The 21,613-nt window shown below is 37.1% G+C and overlaps 1 protein-coding gene and 1 long non-coding RNA gene across 4 annotated transcripts; one reads left to right on the plus strand and one right to left on the minus strand.

The window, feature by feature from the left end:
* Positions 1–115: 115 nt before the first annotated feature.
* Positions 116–14,536, minus strand: Pde8 (phosphodiesterase 8). Of its 3 annotated transcripts, XM_017904234.1 has the most exons (18): positions 13,088–14,536; positions 10,704–10,763; positions 10,369–10,559; positions 10,201–10,260; positions 10,030–10,096; positions 9,725–9,892; positions 9,249–9,463; positions 9,020–9,168; positions 8,548–8,678; positions 8,367–8,462; positions 8,072–8,271; positions 7,651–7,929; positions 7,431–7,557; positions 7,196–7,339; positions 6,830–6,991; positions 6,415–6,544; positions 6,267–6,334; positions 116–5,778 (listed from the first exon to the last, which is right to left on the minus strand). In XM_017904234.1, exons 1-18 carry the CDS (start codon positions 13,322–13,324, stop codon positions 5,692–5,694), a joined length of 2,571 nt encoding a protein of 856 aa, XP_017759723.1. In that variant the 5' UTR covers positions 13,325–14,536; the 3' UTR covers positions 116–5,691. The 3 variants fall into 3 exon arrangements, with proteins under 3 accessions (XP_017759723.1, XP_017759722.1, XP_017759724.1); XM_017904233.1 differs by having other exon boundaries at positions 10,201–10,559; XM_017904235.1 differs by lacking the exons at positions 116–5,778; positions 6,267–6,334; positions 6,415–6,544 and having other exon boundaries at positions 6,968–7,045; positions 10,201–10,559.
* On the plus strand, positions 11,608–13,166 carry LOC108550500 (uncharacterized). Its single transcript, XR_001890429.1, has 4 exons — positions 11,608–12,078; positions 12,246–12,545; positions 12,613–12,916; positions 12,977–13,166. It is a non-coding gene; the product is annotated as an uncharacterized LOC108550500 (long non-coding RNA).
* Positions 14,537–21,613: the final 7,077 nt, after the last annotated feature.

Below are 21,613 nucleotides of genomic sequence, written 5' to 3' on the forward strand. Positions count from 1 at the left end.
TAGCAATTCGTTTCGAATCTTTTTCGCACCGATAATCTATATAATTCGCGTGGAAAACGGATAGCCGACAGCGCAAACCGGACACTATTTAATCTTTCGCTGTGCTTTAGGAATCCTTGCACGCGGATACAATTCGATAGTCACGTTTATACATATTCCAACACGATGAAAATAACGCGATCCGACTATTTCAAACGATAAGGTAATAAATCGCGAGATAAAGATATACGTACAATCCGATATAACAATCACGCGGGGGATAATCGTGGATGATTCGACGACGAATTCAAAATTCTTGATTCAAGATGAAAAATGAAACCGGGAGAGATGGGATTAATATCGTTACTTCGACGAGACGAATCGCACACGTGTGGTAGATTTTACGCCAACCATCCGCGAGTAACGAGAATTTCTGTTCAGAATTTTAGCAAGAACCGCGTGACGAATTTCTTTTTTTTTTTTTTTTTCCCCCTCTTTTCTCGTAGGAGGAAGATGGCGGATGCGTTTCTTCGGTGAAAATGGGTGTGCACGTTTGCGAGAAAGCGTGGTCGTAAAACATTTTAGGAGGTTAGAAAGGGGGTTATAAAACGAGAGATAATAGGACATTATTGCATTTCCATCGAATTACGCATAATGTAAGTTATACCGCAACTTAGGTTACGTGTTAGTAAGAGTTAGGTGTTTAGGGAAAGGACGGAGGACAAAGAAAAATCGTAACAGGGCCCCAAACAGGCACACCACCCTTGTTTCCTAGGGATAGTCGAAGCGAAGGTGTAAGAGGTGGCCAGGAGGTGGTCGCATAAATCGTGTATACACCTGCCACGTATACGCATGTTCGAATCCCGACTACAGAAAATACCAGAGTTACGCGAAGATCGAGGAGACTCTTTGAATTGGAAAATCGGGTCGAAGAACATAGCAATTACGTTCCTCGATCGTCATCTATATTTCGGCATTAAGAACGTTTCTACTGATTCCTACGATCATCGAAAACCCGTTGAAACTGAACAAAGAAATGCAATAATAACGTACAGTGAGGAAAGGAAATAATCTAATAACGTGTTAAAGCGACGAGTTAGGGAGGAGAGAGTTAGGAGAGAGTTGTTAGGAGAGAAAACTCGGCGATAGGCATAGCGAGGAAAGAATGGAAAAGCGCTGTTTTTCGATAAAACGCGTGTCATCGCTGTAGCGCGAAAGGCGATGATGAATACACACTTAGCTGTTAAATCATGCTTTTCGACGATTGCATTTTAACGTATAAGTTAGTACGCTAAGTTTCCAAGTGCTACTACTATCATTACTACTACTACTACTACTAAACTACTACTACTTAACAAATTTCGACGTTACGAGAAGGGAAGCTATTATCCTCGATATATTCATGCGCGAAACTTCGTTAGTGTTTAGTAAGGGGATGAAGGGGCGCGTGTCGTGTAAACGCGCGTGTCGTGTAAACGCGCGTGTGGTATAGAATACGAATCCTGACTAAAGAGAATAACGTGTTAGTCTTTTTCATGAACAAGTCGCCCGCGTCGATCACCATCCTGTGTACGCGCGCGCAGCAAACGGATAATATCGTCGACAATAATCGATTAACATAACACGAATAATCGTTACATTCAAATTTACGAGACGTGTGTCGCGCGAGAAGGTGGATAAGGAAAATAAAATGCGACTTAGTAACACCGTTCCTTAGAGTTTAAGGATTTCTAATCGACACTTTCGAACGGATCAGAGGGGCGTGTAGTAGACTTGTACTAGTCCTTAAGTGCAGCTTAGGATCCTTACTACTTTAGGTTACACTTCACGTACGTATGAGGTGTCGTTGCGCGTTTCCTTTTCGTCCTGCAAAGAAGTAAGAACACCGACCGATTCCACTCGACTCCACAATTACGAGAATTACGAGAATTACGTGAATTACGAGAATTACGTGAATTACGAGAATTACGTGAATTACGAGAATTACGTGAATTAAGGGAAAAAGAGAAAAGTGAATATAAGATACACGACGATGAAACGAGTCGTCGTAATTCTAAACGCGGGGAGAGCTTAAGCTTCTTGAAACGTCCAAGTAAACTAATCGCACCGTTGATTCTGTTTCTTTTCGGGAAAGTGTGCGAAATTTCCTAATAGCAGTCGTGACGAAACCTCGAGAAAAGCCCCGGTACACATGCACACACACGCATATACATATATACACACACCTTCGAATCTTTTTGCGACTCGTGGAAGAATGAAACCGGAGCTGAGAAATAATTCACACGGTTCAGGGATACGAATTTCGACTATCTGACTGAGCCGAGGAAGCGCGAGCAGCTTAAATAGGCGTCTACGGACGCGATAGAGTAAGAGACAGAGGAGTCAGAATTTTCAAATACTCCCACGATGGTTCACGTCACGTTTACTGAATAACGCGTCTAGAAATACACCACCCGATGAGAACGTATTTAAAATGCGAGGAGGGGCAGAATTTTCAAGAGTGCGTAACCCAACCTGTGATTCAGTGTTTTGGATAATTTTAGCACGCTGCATATATGCGTGTGTGTACCCGTGGAACTCGTCTGTTTGCCTCCCGAATTTCGTGGAGCGCTGCGCGTTTGCTATGTAGAGAGAGACCTCTGTACCAATGGAAAAGCGCCACCCTTACACGGTGATGCATTCGAACTTTACTTCAGGTGTATTCGATTCCTAGCTGTTTCCGTTCGAGGTGTGTATATTCACCGGAAAGGGGCGCGACGTTGGAGTCGCGTAACGATTAATTCCGGTGCCAGACCGCGATGGTGGTTGGGGTCCCATGACGATTAATTTCGGTGCATTTCGGTGCATTTCGATGCATTTCGGTGCAAGGCCGCGATGATTGGGTCCCCCATAACGATTAATTTCGGTGCCAGACCGTGGCGGTTGGGTCCCAAAACGATTATTCGGTGTCGGCCTTCGATGTTGGGTCCCATAACGATTACTCTGTGTCAGCCTTCGATGTATATGTCATGACTACTGTTGCAATCGCGTCTCATTTGTCCTCGAAACGTCATTAGGAGTGTACGATTCGTTCGCGATACGTACGTGCTGGTGAGGAGTTCTATACGTCTAACAAGTGCGTAAACAAGTAAGAAATGTTAAATAAAAGAACACTTTGAAAACCGTTATCGATTGCTCTTGCGAGTGGATAACGTTGGAAGAGAAGTGGATAAAAAATCCCGACGAGTCTCGGGGTCTCCTGGGACCTCGGTGCTTGTCAACCAAAAAAAAAAAAAGAAAAAAAAAACAAATGCAGAATTAAAAGGTACATAAAATAAAGGTTCGTTTTTAGGATATGTGTTTCCAAATAATCAAGGACGGTCTATTTACGGATTATTATACTCTACGTTATTATAATTCATAGCGTATGTATTGTTACTTGCTAGGATACGTGTTATTTGGCGAATTTTCTTTTCTACTTGGCAAGCAAGTGCGAGAATGACGTATGTGATGGAAGAGTATTTCTGTGTAACTATTCGATTAATCCCTGATATATGGTAGAGAGCATTGAATTATATACGTTCTTAACATTTACACGCCTTTAACTATTACCACTACTACTACTACTGTAACACGAGAATTTCAACTTTCGCGACAATTGATTTGCGGTTAATGCAAGTTAGATTATCATAAACGGTATTATGCCACCTTGTCCAACGAGATATGAATGAACGGAGAACGATTTTAATTGCGCAAAGATTAAACGAACGTAACGCGAGGAGAAGAGCGCTTGTTAGCGGATGAAAAGAGTAATAATGGTAGATTTATAATCATATAATGCAGGGTACGTTAACTTAATTTTACTCTTTAAGTTGATTAAACACCTCGGAATAGAGAACTGAATAAACTTACTACTATACTACTATGCGGCATTATAGTGATAATATTAAATAGTAAGCTTAACGATTTTTAATAAACCATTTAGGTAACGCGTAATCGACCAAATATTTACGATAATGAATATGTAATAACTCTCTTTCAACCTTCTATAATTCTCAACGTATTTCCGTGTTTTTCTCAAATATTTATGTGTTTCCGGGCATCTGTGAAAATCGATCAGAGCTCTGGGGGGGATCAACTTCGGCATACAACACCATTAGCAGAGGAAAAAAGTACTATCTGAATAATTATAATATAAAAGCTCTGCCTCTTTTGTCCATATTTATCAACTTAGGCTGTAATAGAGTTTAACGTGTTTCTTTAATACTGGATAAAACGACTTTGATTATTCGTGTGTCAGGGAGAGAGAGAAAGGATGAGAATGGGAGAGAGAGCGAGCGAGAGAGCGAAAGAGAGGATACATTTAGGAGCTAATCTGCGTGGTATACACATATTACAAGCTATATCGTATTAAATATTATTAACTAGTTATTTGTAACGATCCACTTGTATTAATTTTTGTGACTTGGTAACCGAGTTTGTATAACCGATTTATCTATCAGTGTGTAATCTTCCACGATAACGGCTTTCACCGGAAGCGCTATATTTTTCCTAACTGCTTATGTTTACAGTATACGGAGAGAAGCATAAAAAAAAAAAAAACTGAATTTCTCTTCGATTGAAACAATGATCCGATCACACTATGTATCTGCACAACACATACAATGTTTATGAGTGTTAGATTTTCCTCATAGGCATCGTACAATTAAGCAACAATGTTTATGAGTGTTAGATTTTCCTCATAGGCATCGTACAATTAAAATAACTTTCTCTATATGTAACCGTCGTAACAAACAAGCGTGTCGAAACGAAAAAATTATATACAAGAGAGAGAAGAGCATAACATATATGCGCGAGAAATTTTGCTGATCCAAAAAACGAGAATCTTCGATATATATTTAATATCTTTGTTCCGAATTGTGTAACAGTCTCTGTATCACACTTAGCTGTTTAGGCCCGCACAACACTTCCTTTTATTGGCTGAGGGAATCAATAAAGTGAAATCCGACGTAAAAAAATATTCTTTTAATTCAAATCAACTCTCACCTTCCTGGAGATCAGGTAAAATGTGTACTTTATCAATTTTTCTGCAAACTAACAATTTTCTTGAAACGTTCAAATAAAAGATGTTGGAATTAAACAAGCGGAAAATGGATAAATTGGGCTTCAAGAAATTTGACAAAATTCTGCTACGATATGATCGATTCACACGATATTCCAGCTTAAAAATTTCATTTCTACCATTTAATCGGGTTCAATTGGAAGATTTTATACTTAACAGATCAATATGATGCAACGTGAATAAGAGAATGTGTGTAACAACTCGTATGATTATTCACGGTCGTCTGATTGTTGGAAATTATTATTTTTGATAATATGTGTGTGTTCCGTTGGTATATTTAGGAAAAAGAAATGAGTAAGGAACCGAAATATTTTTACGACCATGAGCCCCTCGCATTTCGTTCCGTGGTGTCATGAACTTAAAATAGGATGGACTTTCACGAAAGTCAGGAAGACGTGGTAGATAATAAAAGATAATAAAAGAGAAACGAAGGTAGTTGAATTACGTGCTTTTTCTAAAAAAAAGAAGCTTACAACTGCACGACGTGTTATTGTCGTATTTATTTATCTCTATTTCTTAAATATTACGAATATTTTACAAATCGCTTGTACAGAGCTTCTGCGTTTGGGACGGACGAAAGAGTATGTGAGGGGGCGACTGTTCTCCATGGGTCACGAGGATGGTTCTTCGTGGTGTATTTTCAGTTCTGGCAGCTCTTGTATTTTCTCTATGTCCTGTATAGTCGATATGCCTCGTTCCTGTCGAGAAACAAACATTTACATTCGTCGAAACTAATCGTCCATTTTATCCTTAAAATACAATCGAATCTAGGGATATTATCGAAGAGCAGCGAACGGAATTTAAGAAGAGTTCAAGTTTAAGAAGAAAGAAGCAAAAATCTTTTTCAGCTCGATTCTTTTTTCAAATATTCGTGAAATTTGTGTTTTCTTTCTTTCGTTTGAAACATAATCGGATGTGACAAAATTCTTTTTCTTTTGGAACATAATCGAATCTAGGAAAACTTTCGAAAGAAGTTCAAGAAGGCGGGGTTCCTATCGAGAAGCAACCAAAAAATCTCCTTTGTCTCTATTTTCTTATAAAAATTAGTATTAGCGTTCTCATTTTATCTTTTATTAGAACAAACTTCTGGAAGACCAGCGAATGAAATCTAAGAAGAATTATAACAAGACGATCGAAGAAGCAAGTATGAGTGTCTGTAAGAATTCGAAAATTCGTAGTTCCTCACGTTGTATTCGTTCCATTTCTCGTAATTCTGTCTCATGTATCCCACCATCTCCGGCATGTCGATAAATGCTGGAAACAAAACAGCCTGTTACACGAACTGCATGATCGGATGGAAACTAGTAAAGACGCGTAGACGTTGCATCACTGACCATCCCACGCCTCGACCATGTCGTTGATAATGAAATCGACGAAACCGATCTGTGCTTTTGGTATCGAGCACGTGAGTCTGTCGAACATCGGCATCAGTACAGGCAGTTTCAGTTTCTTCTCTTCGTCAGTCTGCAATAAATCACGAGACGAATCAACAATCTTATGTCGGTGTCACGAATAATCTCGATACGTAAACTCAAGTGTACCTGAAAGCTCGAAAGAATTTTAAAAAAGAAGAAAAAAAAAATAACATCACTGTCTGAAGTTCAAGTGGATTGTTCGAGAAAAAAAAAGGGGGAAAAAAAAAATAGGAAAATAAATACAAAACTTAGCAAAGGAATTTTGAATTAAGAAATTTCTAAATAATCCCTGAGCGAGATGATAAATAATCTTTATTTTACCAAAGATAGGTACCTGATTAAAATACTCTTCCGCAATTCGTCTGGCCCATTCGATGCAGCACCTCAACGGCCTAGTCGGATTCGACACGTCCGCACACTTGATCATCATTCTTTTCACCAGTACCACGTTCTCTGGCTGTAACACAACTGACATATCCACGGTATCCGAGTAAGCCTGCACTCAGATTTTAGGGAGATTAATAGAACGTCCAATAAGGACTCATGGTACCTAATGTCAAGTAGAAATGACTTTGTAATAGATCCGTCGAACAGAACGGAAGAGGAGGAGGGACTGTGTATGAAAAATCTTTTGATAAATCTTTCGATGATCGATCGATTAGGGAGAATGCGAAGAAGATAAATGCAAATCAGGTATTACGTCTAATTGTTGGTTGTCCACGATCCTCGCGCTGCACACGTTCATAAACTTGGCCAAGTGCTCGAAATGTTTCGTCATCTCCGTGGCTAGGATCATGTCTATCACAGTCTGACGAAACTGTTTATAGGTCTCCCTCTCCAAATTCTGCAAAGTATCGTGTTTTCCACTTCAACTGATCCTTCGATGATAGTTTACGAAATTTTTATAAGTACCATTGGCTTTTTTCGAGACTCACTTTGAAGATATTGACGTTGTCGTCTGATAACGATAGCTTGAACGTTAGAGCTGCGTGGTGCGACTCCAGAACGGACAGGTCGTTGTAGAGGATAGCTAGCTTGTTGTCAGAGTTACAGAGAAATTGGCTGAAACGGACAACGAAAGGGATCGAGAGTGAAATCGTGTTTAACCTTGAAAAATCATCGTGAGTTAAATCGATCCAAGTAGACTCGATTTACCTGGATCTACCAGGATGATCGACGTCGTGAGCAGCAGCCGCAACCAAAGTCGCTACCTCGTCCAATGGTTCCAAGATCTGTTTCAGCCTTTCCGATTGCATGAATCTAGCTGTAGCTTGCAGCACATCTGCGGCATGCGTCGAATTGTGGTAGCTGTTCTGAGCCTGATAATTCATCTCGATCACGGTCAACCAGTTTTGTATGATTTTCTCTTCACAACTGAGCCTGGCTGGCACGCGATAAAGGTTCATGATGGTCATTCCCAAGAAGAGTAGCGGCCTACGATGAAATACCAAAGTACGTGTCCGATATGTAAATTTAATATTTAGTTGAAAAAAAAATTAGAAAATCTATAGAAAAGATATCAAAAATTATAAACTTCGTCGATGCTAAAATTCCGCTTCAGAATCTAGAGGTTTACCTTTTCTCCGTTAGAATTTCCAGTTTAAATATATCGAAATTCCATTCCAGGCATCTTTCCAGAATTTCCGCGATTTCTTGAGGACCCCTGAAACCTTTGATTCGCATGCGCGAACCGGAAACCCCGCTGAGTACTTTCGTAGGCGAGGCTCGCGCCGATTCTGCCGACGATCTTCTCGATTCCCATGTCTTCCTCGGTGACTGTTTATTTAAATCGTGAATTTCTTTAACCGTTTAAACTATAGTTTATGGAATATTTGAAAAATACAGATAGGATTAATTTTTTTCGACATTACAGCAAGCAATGCTCCGACGAGATCGGTCGCTACCGGATCGGTATCTTCTCTCAGAGATGGCACGTATAGTTCGGTGGTTTTGAGAATTTCGATTGCCTGGATGAGAATATATATCGCGTTAAAATAACGTTACAAGATAAAATCGATATGTATGAGAAGTTAGAGAACAGTAAATTGGTACCTTGTCGATGTGTGCTGCTGTCTCAGCCGTCGTGCACTCTGTGATCGCGTTAGAAAGAAGACTAATTACTTTTGTAATCGGTGCTTCCAATTGCAAACTGTGTAGCTTATGTAAACTGGATCGCCTGCGGCCTGCAATCGAATCGAAATTCAATCAAAATTGCTGACTTATTGTTCGGTGATTATCGAAAGAACATAATATCGCGAATCTTTGCTTATCGATTATTACGCGAATTTTAAAAATCTTTTTGCACTCTGTGTTTAATTATCTGATATCCTGATTTCTAACCTCGGTGTATATCAAAAAGTAGAAACCGGAATAAGTAGCTTCATTCCTTAGAATTTATTTGGAAAATGAGTAGTTTATTGTTTACCTTTTCTAATTTTATTTCTTAATTCTAAATTTCAAATTTTCGAGACAAACGCTAAGAGATCGTACATCATAAACGGCAAGATAGAAATTAAAATATCACCTTCGCTAGATGACTTTATATCAGACGCCCTCCTCTGAGATATGACAGTTGGCCTTGCAAAAGTGATTTGAGACGTACTCGGGCTTAATGAATCAATGTTTTCTGACAAATACGTTGTATCGTATATATAAATATAATGTGTCGGTTTTCTGAGAAAAGGAAGAAAAAGAAATAGAAAGAAAGGCAATGTTATTATTTTCCTTAGCGTTGAAAATCCAATTTGACTCACTTTAAACTAATACTGAAAGGTATCACCCTGCAGCTGATCGTGATCATTTGATTGTTCTTCCTTTTGCAGTTCATATTCCCCTCGAATTCCCGGCCTTTGCTTATGTGTTGCTCCATTAGAAGAAAATTATCGTAGAACACTATTTCCGCGATGGTTTTCCCCAAGATTTCGCTGGTCTTATAACCTAGTAATTTCTCGCTAATTTTATTAACAAACTGCAACGAGAAAAATGTATTATCCCGTGCATTACTACCGTGACATCGCGAATCTTGTACCAAACAATCTAATTTATCGAAATACAAAATTGAATTAAAAATAGTTAATCAAATTTAGCAATCGATTTCGCGGCGGACTATTTTTAGAATTTCAAAAATTACGAAAATATTTCGATAACAAATGATTAGAAGATCTAGGCGAGCACGTAGCGATTGGTACTTGAAATTGTAAACGATACCGTAATGACTCACGCGATATACCTGTACAATGTGTTTATCGTTCGTCACGTGTACCATGTCACGGCATCTGTCAAGAGCTAGATACAGCGCGTTGGCAGCTGCCAGTTGAGTCCTTGGTAAAAGCGCGCTGGCATAAATTCCCACTAGCTCGTTTATTAGGATTCTCTCGTGGGAGCATTCCATTAGAGCCTGAAACCAATCCCTCGATTAGTATATCAAAGGCACTTACAATGAAAAAGGAAAGAAAAGAAAAAAAGGAAAAAAAAAAGGCAGACTTTATCAAGCCTTTGAAATCAGAGTCTTCCAAAGGTACTCTAGAAACTCACACTGGTAAATCCTGTTTCCAGTAAATCCAATCCTACGATTTTATCTTTCTCGCCATGCATGAGGTACCTGTATCACAATTTCATAAAAGAAACTCAAAAATATTGCACGAAATAAAAACAAAGAAAAAAAAAATAAAATAAAATAAACGTAGATGTACTAAATCAACTTACGATTTCTTTACAAGAGCTATAATTACGGAATTATGATAAGCGGGACTAGACCTAATAGCTCTGAAACAGAAATACATGGTTCCTTGGAATTTTGAATTCCAATCTCTCCAAACTTCCTTCCAATATTTTTTTTTTTTTTTCTTTTTTTCTTCAAGTAATTCTCCATACCTACAAATCGTATTGGCCTCTGCAGCACGCTGTCCTCGGTGATCGATGATCACTAGCTCGTGACTTCGATTTTGGAAAAATTCCACCGCTTTTTCCGCGTCCTTCGCCACCGACACGCTCCACCCCAGTCGCCTCGAAGTGGTGGCGAGAATGTCCATTTGTTGGTCATCTTTAGGGAAGACCAGTAATATCTGACAAGTTCGACGAATTGTCTTTCGTGGTAAACAATAATTGCACCTTTTTCCCGATCGTAATCGGTAAATATAAACACGGCTATCTTATCTATCGGTTCGTTCAATTGCATCGATAGTAGTATCGAGAAGAAATCGACTTACTTTTACGAGACTAGGAACACTGTTGGTTAATGGATGAGCTTCGATATCTTGTGGTCCTTTCTGCAATACAAAAGCAAACGATAAATTTTCAGCTCTACCTGTATCGTTTTCCTTATTTTCTTTTTCATCTTTCAACCGTGGTTTATATGGTATATAAAGATTCGTTTCATAGGGCACGTACTACTATCACGGATTCGTTATGGAGGGATTCCGACTCGAGGTCTTGGAAAACCTTAGCTCGCCGTCGTGCACGCGGTGATTCTTTTACTTTTTCGCTTTCATCATGTTGACGTTGCGAGTTTTGCATTCGTACCCGACTACGTGTTTCTTGATCTTATACGACGTCGAATCCCGGGGTAACCTATACATGTTAGGGTCATGGCAAAGAGACAGACGAATCTAAAGTCGAAGCGTGACGGGGACAGGAAGATGAAGTTAGTTTTGTCGGGACAAACGTTTCGATTAGTCGATAGTTCGCATCGTTTTTCTACTTTTCAAAATTCCTTCTAATTATCCTCTTGCGCTATGATTTAATTCTGAAAAATTAATCTACCGAGCAAGTATTTAATTTTGGTCAGCACGAGAAAAAATAAAATTTTACGATTTCTTTGAATTTTCTATAATTAAAATATGTTAAATGCTGATAATTTTTATTTTCCACGAGGACTCGTGATAAGTTAGACTCGTTATTATACCGTAAAGGATTAATAATCTAGCTTGTTGGATCATAGAAAAAAGTTTTTTGCACACAGTTTTATCATTTTTTTTTTTCTTCAAATTTCTATCGATTAGGATTACTGGATCGTATGGAAGATATTTTCGTGTAGTTATTTTTACCATTCTACTTTCTGTTCAATTATTATTGAATAAATTGGTTGGCTCATACAAAATGGGAGTACTTTGAATTACTAAATTCCGGTATTCTGAGCGCATGAAACGTTCCAAGTACGAGATGCAGGATCGATCGTGCGGTACTGAAGAAATGATCTAGAATCATCTTCAGGATCGCTCGTCGTCCTATCTCGAACGCGGTGCATGCTTGCGCAATGATGAAAAACGAAGAAACATTCTGCAAAGATACTCCCACTGCACAGAAATTTGTACAGAAATTGTTGTAAATCGAAATTCAGTAGAAAATTCGATGGCAAGTAATTCAAGCTGTAAATAATTGTACACGTTCCAGTAATTGCAATAAAAGTTGTTCTTAGCCGATTGCATTATTTACTATTACCAGAGTACATATGCGTGTCAAAGATATAATGGAAAATTAAAAATTGGTACATCTGATGAGAAATTTCGAGAATTCGAAACACCACGTAATACAGTTCACTCGTTTCACGATACTTTTGACGATTACCTTTATGAAGAATTCTCGGTAATTATAATGGTTCGATAAAACTGTTTTCTGCAAAATGAAATACTCGGAAAGTGTTGCATGTTTCACGAATCGTAGTAATAATTTCTTCGAACTGATTTTCAAATTCTTAAAAAATTTACGAAAGGGTCAGGCAAAAGTGTTTTTATCATTCAACATGTTTCTAGGTGGATCAAGAGCAAATATAGGAGGAAATAATTAATTATTTATTACGATTAATCGAGCTATATTTTATACACGAATATTTCAAAATCGATCGATCATACATGGAGATTTATTTATATTTTACGAATAGTCCCTTGAAAGTTAGGCAGATAAAAATGTCTTTGGCGTTCGATATTTTTCTACATGGGTCGAAGCAAATAAACGAAGAAATAACTATTCACGACTATTAACGAAACCCCCAATTTCATAAATGAACATTAAAAAGATGGATCGATCATACCTGGATATTTATTTTACAAATGGTTTCTCAAAAATTAGATAGATCAAAGTACTTTTAACAAAACGATTTTACTATTCGATATTTTTTAGATGGATCACGAGCAAGCGAACGAAGAAATAATCAATTATTCTTATAATTCTATTTTATAAACGAATATTTAAAAACCAATCAACCCGTTGGTCGATCAATCCAAAAACCTTCTACACGGATACTCGTAGATAATGGTTGAAAAATTGGGCACATAGAGATATTTTCCCACACAAACTACGAACTATCAAGCAAGGAAATAACTAATTATTCGTCACGATTAACAAGATATTAAGAAAACCCTGTTTTACAAGCGGATATTTAAACGATCGTTCGATCGTGGACAAATGTTTCTTTTATTCAAACGTACGTTTAAAAATCGGTCGATGATAGATACTCGTCGTATAATTGATATTTATTTTATAGATGTACGTTTATTCAAAGTCGCTCGATAGATGGATATTAATATTTTCTAAAAGGAACGTTTCCATCGGCCGAAAGAAATTTCAATCATGTCTTACAGAGCTTTTCTGGTACCTGTTGTGTCGGCAACACACACGTCGTTGGTATTTCGTGTACGTATACTCTGTTCGCGTTCCATTTCTTTCGAATAGGTTCGCACAGTACGTGGAAGATCCAACTGTACCACGGTCTGTACGACGGTGGATCGCGGGTGCTCTCGTCATCCAACAAGTAAATGGGAGTAGCACCGATGTAGACCGACATCTGCGTCGAGCGCCTCTTGTACGCGTCTTCGTTCATCGGTACGATCATAATGGAGAATCGTTAATTGTCAGGAATGATCGCGAACGAGCCAGCACTCCCGATCGGATTCGATCAACACGCACACGATGAACGATAACTACGCATAATTAATCGTGCACGAATTAGGTCCGATTCGCAATTGATCGTTCATGATTTAGAAGATTGAGCCCGATTAACGACCGTTCCAGTTTACATTATCCATTAATTACGTTAATTAACGTCCACCTCGACCAAAGGGAGGAAAGATACGATGGCGCAACCAGGATATCGCGGTTATAGAGGAAGAACACGTGTTCGCGGAAAAACGACAGTTGCAATACTGAATCGAAGGTATCATAGTTGGCTATCCTTTCGGTGTCTATCAGGAACAGAAGCTCGTCTATCTACGATAAAGAAGTTCTTCTAAGACAATTAACGCGTGTTCGCTCGATTATAGATAGTGGGTTGTACAAATAGTCGATGATATCAGCTCGTCACTAGCGATTGATCATAAACAAACGATATCGTAATTTTTCTGCAACTATTGAAAAACGCATTGTTTCAATGACATAGTAATTTTCGTAATATCGCGATAAGATTTCCGCTAAAAGAATTCCTCTTTAGAAGACATTTGAAAAAAGCAGTTGGAGAACATAGGCGATTAAACGAGTAAAAGATATATTAGTCCCGCTGCAAAATATAATAATTATTGGAATACCTGTTTTTGTCGATATAAATATTATCATAGAGAGACAGGAATACAGAAACAGAAGCATAATCCACGAATATATGTACGAACAGGTGCCTATTTAAATAGTTAGGTGAAACAGGGGCAATACTCAAAGTATACAAAAAATCTCGCTAAAGATTTCAAGCAACTTCACGCAAGTTTTCAACCCGTTGGTTAATCGATACCGATAGATTTCTACCCGTAAATAATAAACTTTCCAGTGGAGGGGTATCGTGCGAGAAACTTCTGCACCTTATACTCGATTAATTATAAAACGTTAGAGCGTTTCGTTAGTACAGGCTGAAAAATATCGAGCGGTAGATTGAAAAGATAAAGATAGTAAAGATGGACGAGGCAGGAGGACATTAACATCCAGAATTTGCAAGAATCTATCTCCGAGAAGGGATCTATACCGATTCGAAAAGAATGTCAGCCTAACCAACGCCACCTTCATCAACCATCCCCCAGAGCTGTCAACCCGTGGTCTATCACAGACAGAAGAAATATTCTCAGGTACAACCTTTAGAAAATCACGATCTTCCATTGACGATTAGAGAAATTATATCTGTGTCACGAAGACTCCTGTGAAGAACGAAATTCCTCGAATCTTCCCACGACGAAATTGTGCAAGATAACAGTTCCAGACTCGTCGCTCGTCCGGCTTCTCCGGCTGCGCCCATGGTGTCTATAGACCGTCTATAGACAGGAGCCTATACACTGTCTATGGTCGATCTTCTAGCCAAGCAGTGGGAGAAGCTCGGACCTAGTGACGTGCATCGAGTATTTAAGAAGGAAGGAGAGAGGCAGAGAGTGAAACGAGGGTGACGGGAAAGTGAGCTGAACTAAGGCCTCATTAATAATCGCTTCGACAGGCGAGTTAAATATTCGTGACAGTTAGGTAGTATACTGGTAATCCTTTCTTTTGATCGCGCACCTCTTTGGAAAACTTCCATGGAAAATGTTTGATGCAAGTTTGATGAGACCGCGTGATACGCTGCGAACTGGCCACGTGTTTGCAAACAGTTCGTAATTACACGGTCAGAGAAAGGGTTAATTGCTGGTGCACGAATGAAATTTTTAAACGAAAGTTCGTAAGAAAAGAGAAGGCTGTTACGACATAGATCTGAAAGTTGATTGTCTTAAGTCCCTTTCCTGTAACTTTTTCTCTTTGCCCTATTTTGCTATATCACGTTCATACCTGAACTGAATTTCCTATTTCCTATTTCCCATTTCCTTTTCCCTTCTTATTTCCAGTACAAGCAGAGTTTTGAGACTTTGAGAAACGATTTTTTGGCGTTGATTAGAGATACGGTACGTGATCGGGATAGACTTATTACCGATTACCGTCAAGGATTTACCTCTCGAGTGATAGATTTTACGAGTAGCGAGGGGTACTATCTATACCTCGATAATCAGCATTACTATCTCTTGAATCACGATTGCCGAAAGTAGTAAGATAGATAAACGAAGAAAGTCGTCTATTAATTAGATTTTTAATTACTCGTTCAATTAAAGTACCGAAGATAATGTTAACTCTCCCTCTGAAAGAGTTTAGCTCTAGAGGAAAATAAAATGTAGGACGACATAAATAAATAGAAGTAACTAAATAATATTGGAATAATTAGATTTTAATATACAGATAGATCTAGCAAACGCACAATAAGAAAAATCAGAGGCGAAATAACTTTGGGGATTTACTAGGTTAAAGGTATTATAGGGATATGTAGACTAAATTAAAGGAGACAATTTAAAAGAATATAATATAGGGATATGTAGACTAAATTAAAGGATACAATTTAAAAGAATATAACTAAGGCATGCAGAGAAGAAAAGGGTGCAGGTGAAAAAAGGACAGAGTTCAGGAACATACCAAGGACATAAATTGATAGCTGTATGTAGCGTATTGAAAGTAGGTTAAAGCACAGTTACGATAAATAGAACGTAACATAGGAAGCATTATTAATGAAATAGACGTAGGCAAATGGGATAAAAATTATAGGAAAAGATAATCAACTGAAAAACACGATAGAATTAATAATACAATTAACCTTGGTAGAATCAGGTATCTCAGCATTGAATTAAACATTTACCGACATTCCATCGAATAAAATAGGTCTTGTAAATATAATTGCAGCAACTATGTCGCGTGAGACACAACGAGACATAGCGAGATATATATCACGCAGATTCAATTGTTTCTTAATCGCTAAGAAAAATTTCAAGTGGGACATTGCTCGTTAGCTGTTATCTCTGCTTAGATCCACGAGAATCGAGATTATCGATACGACTTGATACGTGAAACGTCATTTATCGTGCAAGCGTTGCATATCCGATAAGCACGGTGGACTTTTGCGTCAAGAACATTGACATTTTTAACGTCGCCGAGGTGACAAACAATGGGGGAATATTTATATCGCATTTTCGGTAAACGTATTATCTAACGTTGTACGTCAACGTTCTCAAAGTAGCGGTAACGATAACAGAAATTTACTTACTAACGTTGAGTAATCTGCATTCTCGTCGTCGGCCGCGATGTCCTCGAACGACGATTTTCTTCTCAAAATATCGTACTCTGTTTTCCCTGGAAGACAAATAGATAGTTACACGATATGTTATCTTTAAAATTAAAAGAAAGGAAAAAAAAAAATAGAGAAAAACGTGAAAATCTATCAACGGAGTTAATATCAGGCAATAGATACTTCTACATTGCTACGAGCCAGGCGTATTGCGATTACGAGGCTTTCTCGAATCGATTTATTAGTCGAGTGATTAGTCAGTATCTCGGTAATAAACGAGACTCGTTTAAGAATCTGATTACCAAAGAATTGCCACTAGAAAATTCTGGGTCAATAGATCAATGGATCAATGGTTAAATCGGTGGTTAAAAGTAGATTGCAAAACTAATCGTTCGCCTTTGATCTTCGATATCGAATGAATTTATTCTATCGATTCCTTCAATGTCATCGCGAAAAGATAGATAGAGATCAATATTTTTATTCCTCTATATACATATTCCTATACTCTTCGCTGTTTTTCACCAATATTTTACGAATGAATCATGGGGAATTTCGAGTAATAATAGATACCGATGATGGAAAAAGTGGCTAACGATAAAAGTGAGATAGTGATAAATAATCGGTAAAATATCGAGTCAATTTTGATAATGGTTAAATATTTGTCAGTTTTTAGTTGAATCGGTTAATTAACGTTGACAGATTCCAGCGTGTGATCTTATAAAAACGCATAAATCGAGAGGGTGTGTGTGAATGAGGTCGCACATAAACCTTATCTTCACCTTTTATGGCAGGATCATTCAGCATTTATCGTTCGATTCGAATGGATCAGGAGTTTAAAGATAATTGATCGAAAGTAGGGCACCTTAATTGGACATCGCGAGCAACAAGTTAGTAGGGACAAAACAAGCGCAGAGTATTCCTTAGAGGATTGTGTATTATTTATACTTTCTTCGTCGGCAATTGGAATTCTCGAATACACGGTTATTAACGAAATTTATCACCAGTTCCTACCCTTCCGTTGATTCGCGAGATGAGCAATTTCGAATTAAAAATTGAAATATTTCAAATGAAATCCTTTTATGGAGATTTTATTAGATTCGGGAATACGAGATTGGATTAAATAAAATTTTTTTATCGAGAAAATTAAGGAAGAATATATACAATAATTTATAAAATAAATCAATTCGAATCCAGAAACAAAATATTTAAGAAAATTTTGTTCAATTCAAAAATGAAACGAATACGAATCTTTTTATCAAAGAAAACTTCTCCGAACTCAGAAATGAACCACTTAAAGTATCATTTTTATAGAAACCATCGTAAAAGGAAATATTTTGTCTAGAAAAATAAATGACCAGGGAATTTTAATTCTACTAGTGTCTATCTATTTTTTGGTTTGCGAGACGAGCAATTTCAAATTAAAAATTGAAATATTTGAAATAAAATCCTTTTATGGAGAAGATTCTATTAAGTTCGAGAATACGAGATTGGATTAAATGAAATTTTTTCGTCGAGAAAATTAAGCAAAAATAAATATAATAGTTTCATAAAATAAATCGATTCGAATCCAGAATCAAAATATTTAAGAAAATCCTTTTGAATTTAAAAATTAAACAATTTATTAAAAAAGATTTCTCCGAACTCAAAAATGAAATACTTCAAGTGTCACTTTTATAGAAACTATCGTAGAAGGAAATATATTTAGAATAAATAAATATCCTAGTTTCTTGACTCATTTTGGAGAATTTTAATTCTACCGGTTTCTATCTATCCGTTGATTCGCGAGAGGAGCAATTTTGAATTTAAATATTTGAAATATTTGAAATAAAATCCTTTTAGATTCGATAATACGAAGTTTGATAAAATGAATTTTCATCGAGAAAATTAAGAAAGAATAAATAAAATAGTTTCGTAAAATAAATCGATTTGAATCCAGAATCAAAATATTTAAGCAAAATTCTTTCGAATCGGAAAATTCTTTTGAATTTAAAAATGAAAAGCAATGCAAATCTTTTTAATACAAAAATTTTTCCCAATTCAGAAATGAAATATTTAATGTATCCCTTTTTCTTTTTCTTTTTCTTTTTTTTTAATGAAAATTATAGAAACTAATATGAAAAGGAATATTTTGACTAGGAGAATGAAACAGAAAAATAAAAAATAACCTAGTTTCTTAACTAGTTTTGAGGAATTTTAATATTTTCGATTATAGTTGCTCGAATTAATCACCAATTTCGCTCCTTTCAATGCTCATTACAATAATCTAATTTTATCTTTTTCTACAAAAAGGAATGACATGTACATTATACTATGAGAATCTTAAAATAGTCGATAAATTTGATAAGCGGCAATTATACAATTTTTTACTGTTACTAAAAAGGATTCAACCATATTTTTCAATATGAAATAGTGCCCGTTCATACGATTACATACCGTTGCTAAGTAACGTATCATCCAGTACATCCTGTTCTTCATTTGGAAAAAAATAATTGTTCGGAGTAGCTGCCATATGAATTTATGAACTATTGATCACAGTATCGCGTGACTGTCCATTCAAGCATCCGAACAAGAATCCTGATACCAGAATCCTAGTTGATTAATTGTCAAATGCAAATCAATGATCGATACATGTCCAAGAAGTACACCATTCAAACGACTTCCTAGAATTCAGTTTCAAAAATCCAGTTTCAAATTAGAAATAACTGATTCAATTATATCACGAGTCCATCCAGTTACACCATATTTACAAAAATCCAATCAACTGTTTTGTCAATTCATCACAGTCACCAATAAAGTCCAACAATATATTTTATCAAATGAATTTTCTCCAAGTGTAGAAAAAGCTTCGATGACAGTAGAAAGCAAAACTGAAAAACGTGGAAATCGGTACACTCTGCCAAATTCTTAGCGACCTCCGATATCCTCCAATCCTTGCAAATGTATTGTCCATGTCCACCTACTACGCGTGATTCACTTTCAAAACCAAAAAAAGAAAACGAAAATTAAAAAAAGACGTTCGTAAAATTTGACTATGTGAAATCTAACTTTGCAAAATGTGCACCTGTTTAAAATTCAACTTTTGAAAATTCACCTTTTCAAAATTTAATTTTTTAAAATTCACCTTTTCAAAATTTAACTTCGTAGAATTCACCTTTTTACGATTGAACCGCGTAAAATTTAACTTTCCAAAATTTGCCTTCGTAAAATTCAACTTTTTCGAATTTTCCACTCCGTTCGAAAGACGAAAATCACGGAATAGAATGGAGAATAAAAAGTTGAGAAATATGGAAAATCGGTACACGTATGGCGAACGATGCGTTGTAAACGGCTCAAAGGCAACGACTGGCAGACAGAACCAAATTGTGCAGGTTAAAATTCTACGCGTGAGTGAGTGGTCCCAGGAACGAGATAGGGTCGTCGGAGAAACTCACGTACAATAGCAGTACGCTCGTTAAACACGAGCAGGCTCAAAGGAACACGGCAGAGCGAATAAAATTTCGCAATTAGAAGCCCTCGTTACTCCGTTTTCGGGAGAAGAGCTTCGAGTAATGGCCGAGTTCGAATGAGGCGTTAACCCTGGCGCTCCTAGTAACTAAAGGTAGAGTGTTCTAGTGACTAAACCGGTGTTCTAGTAAATCGGAAAGTTATCATCTCGTCGGGGCAGACTCGACGAGAACACCACTGGTGTTGTAATGGCAATTTAATGGCACTTTTCTTTGGCTGTTGAAGATATTTGCTTGACGTGTGCCTGCTGTTTATTAATTTATTGAATTTGAACGTTGTCCAAATTAGTTTCCCTTCTTGATAATCGCAGTGTGGTGGAAAAGTTGTGCAGTCTTGTTCATTCTGTAAAATGGAGCTTGTAGAGTAATTGAGATTAATGGAAGCTATGTCTGGTACATGTTTGTGGTCGAATTTGTTCGCTAATTGGACTGCTCACGCATAGAAATGAAGATGATATTTGTTGTTTTGATATCGATGAACGTGAAAATTTCACGGTCTGTTATAGTTTCAACGAACTTGCTAAAGAATTACAGGCACATTCCATACTCTTTTAATAGAAATCCCTAAGGGCCACGAGATCGTACGATGAAATTTGCGTTTAAATAAAAATTCACGTTTAAAAAGGCATCGTAAAGACGCAAAGAATTCGAGAAATAGCCGTAACATAAATGAAATATTTTTCGACTACAATAGTCACAGATATTCAATCTAATAAAATGTCATCTAATTTCTTTCTTTTACGTTAAACGAGTGCATCGTGGTTCTAATCTGAAATGCTTCGATATGAATATACTTAGATTGCTCTGAAACTGTGAATAGAGAATTATTGTAAGATAGAATGCTCTGAGTGGAATACGAGATATAAGCTTCAAAAGTTCATGGCTACTTCAGCTTTCAGATGAAAGGAGATGAAAAATTGGGAACTGACGTCTCCTCTCTTGAGACTCCTCTGCCAATTCCACGAAAATCATCCGTTTAACTGGTCACTGTCTTATCTTGGGTTTTCATATCACCTTGTTTGAGCAATTTTTACTATTATTACAATTTTCACAACGTCCAAAATGGCACTAAAATGTCACGACGTGTGTCCTCCGATAGCTCGAAAGCTTTAATTCCTTGTTTGTTATTGAGTTCGAATGACAGCATCCGAATAACGAATAACACGTAGCTAATTTGCTTGCACGTTTGCGAAGGTTCGAATGGAATTGCCATCCGGCATTATCTGTGTCTGATTTGCATTCGTAACCATCGACCCAAATATGTGTGGCTCCTTATCAAAGAATCAATATAGCGTTTCGACATAGTATCCTTGTGCCTGTGCCATCGAGCTTCTTGCTTACAAACAACCAAAGCTACTTGTTCTGCACGAGGGTTATTTAAATGAGTTTTAATGAGAGAGAGAGAGTGAATGTCTAATGTGCCACCTATATTTTTCAATAGAAGCTAAAGTAAATAAGAGTTGGGACAGATATATGAATTAGATGCTATTTGATGATACGGATAAATATATTGCCACAGATGTAGATATTAAATAGGTTTTGGAATTTTTTTTTTTTTTTTTTTTTTTTT

Source organism: Eufriesea mexicana, unplaced genomic scaffold (genome assembly GCF_001483705.2).
Source record: "Eufriesea mexicana isolate 0111107269 unplaced genomic scaffold, ASM148370v2 scaffold2792, whole genome shotgun sequence".
In the NCBI taxonomy this organism is placed as follows: domain Eukaryota; kingdom Metazoa; phylum Arthropoda; class Insecta; order Hymenoptera; family Apidae; genus Eufriesea; species Eufriesea mexicana.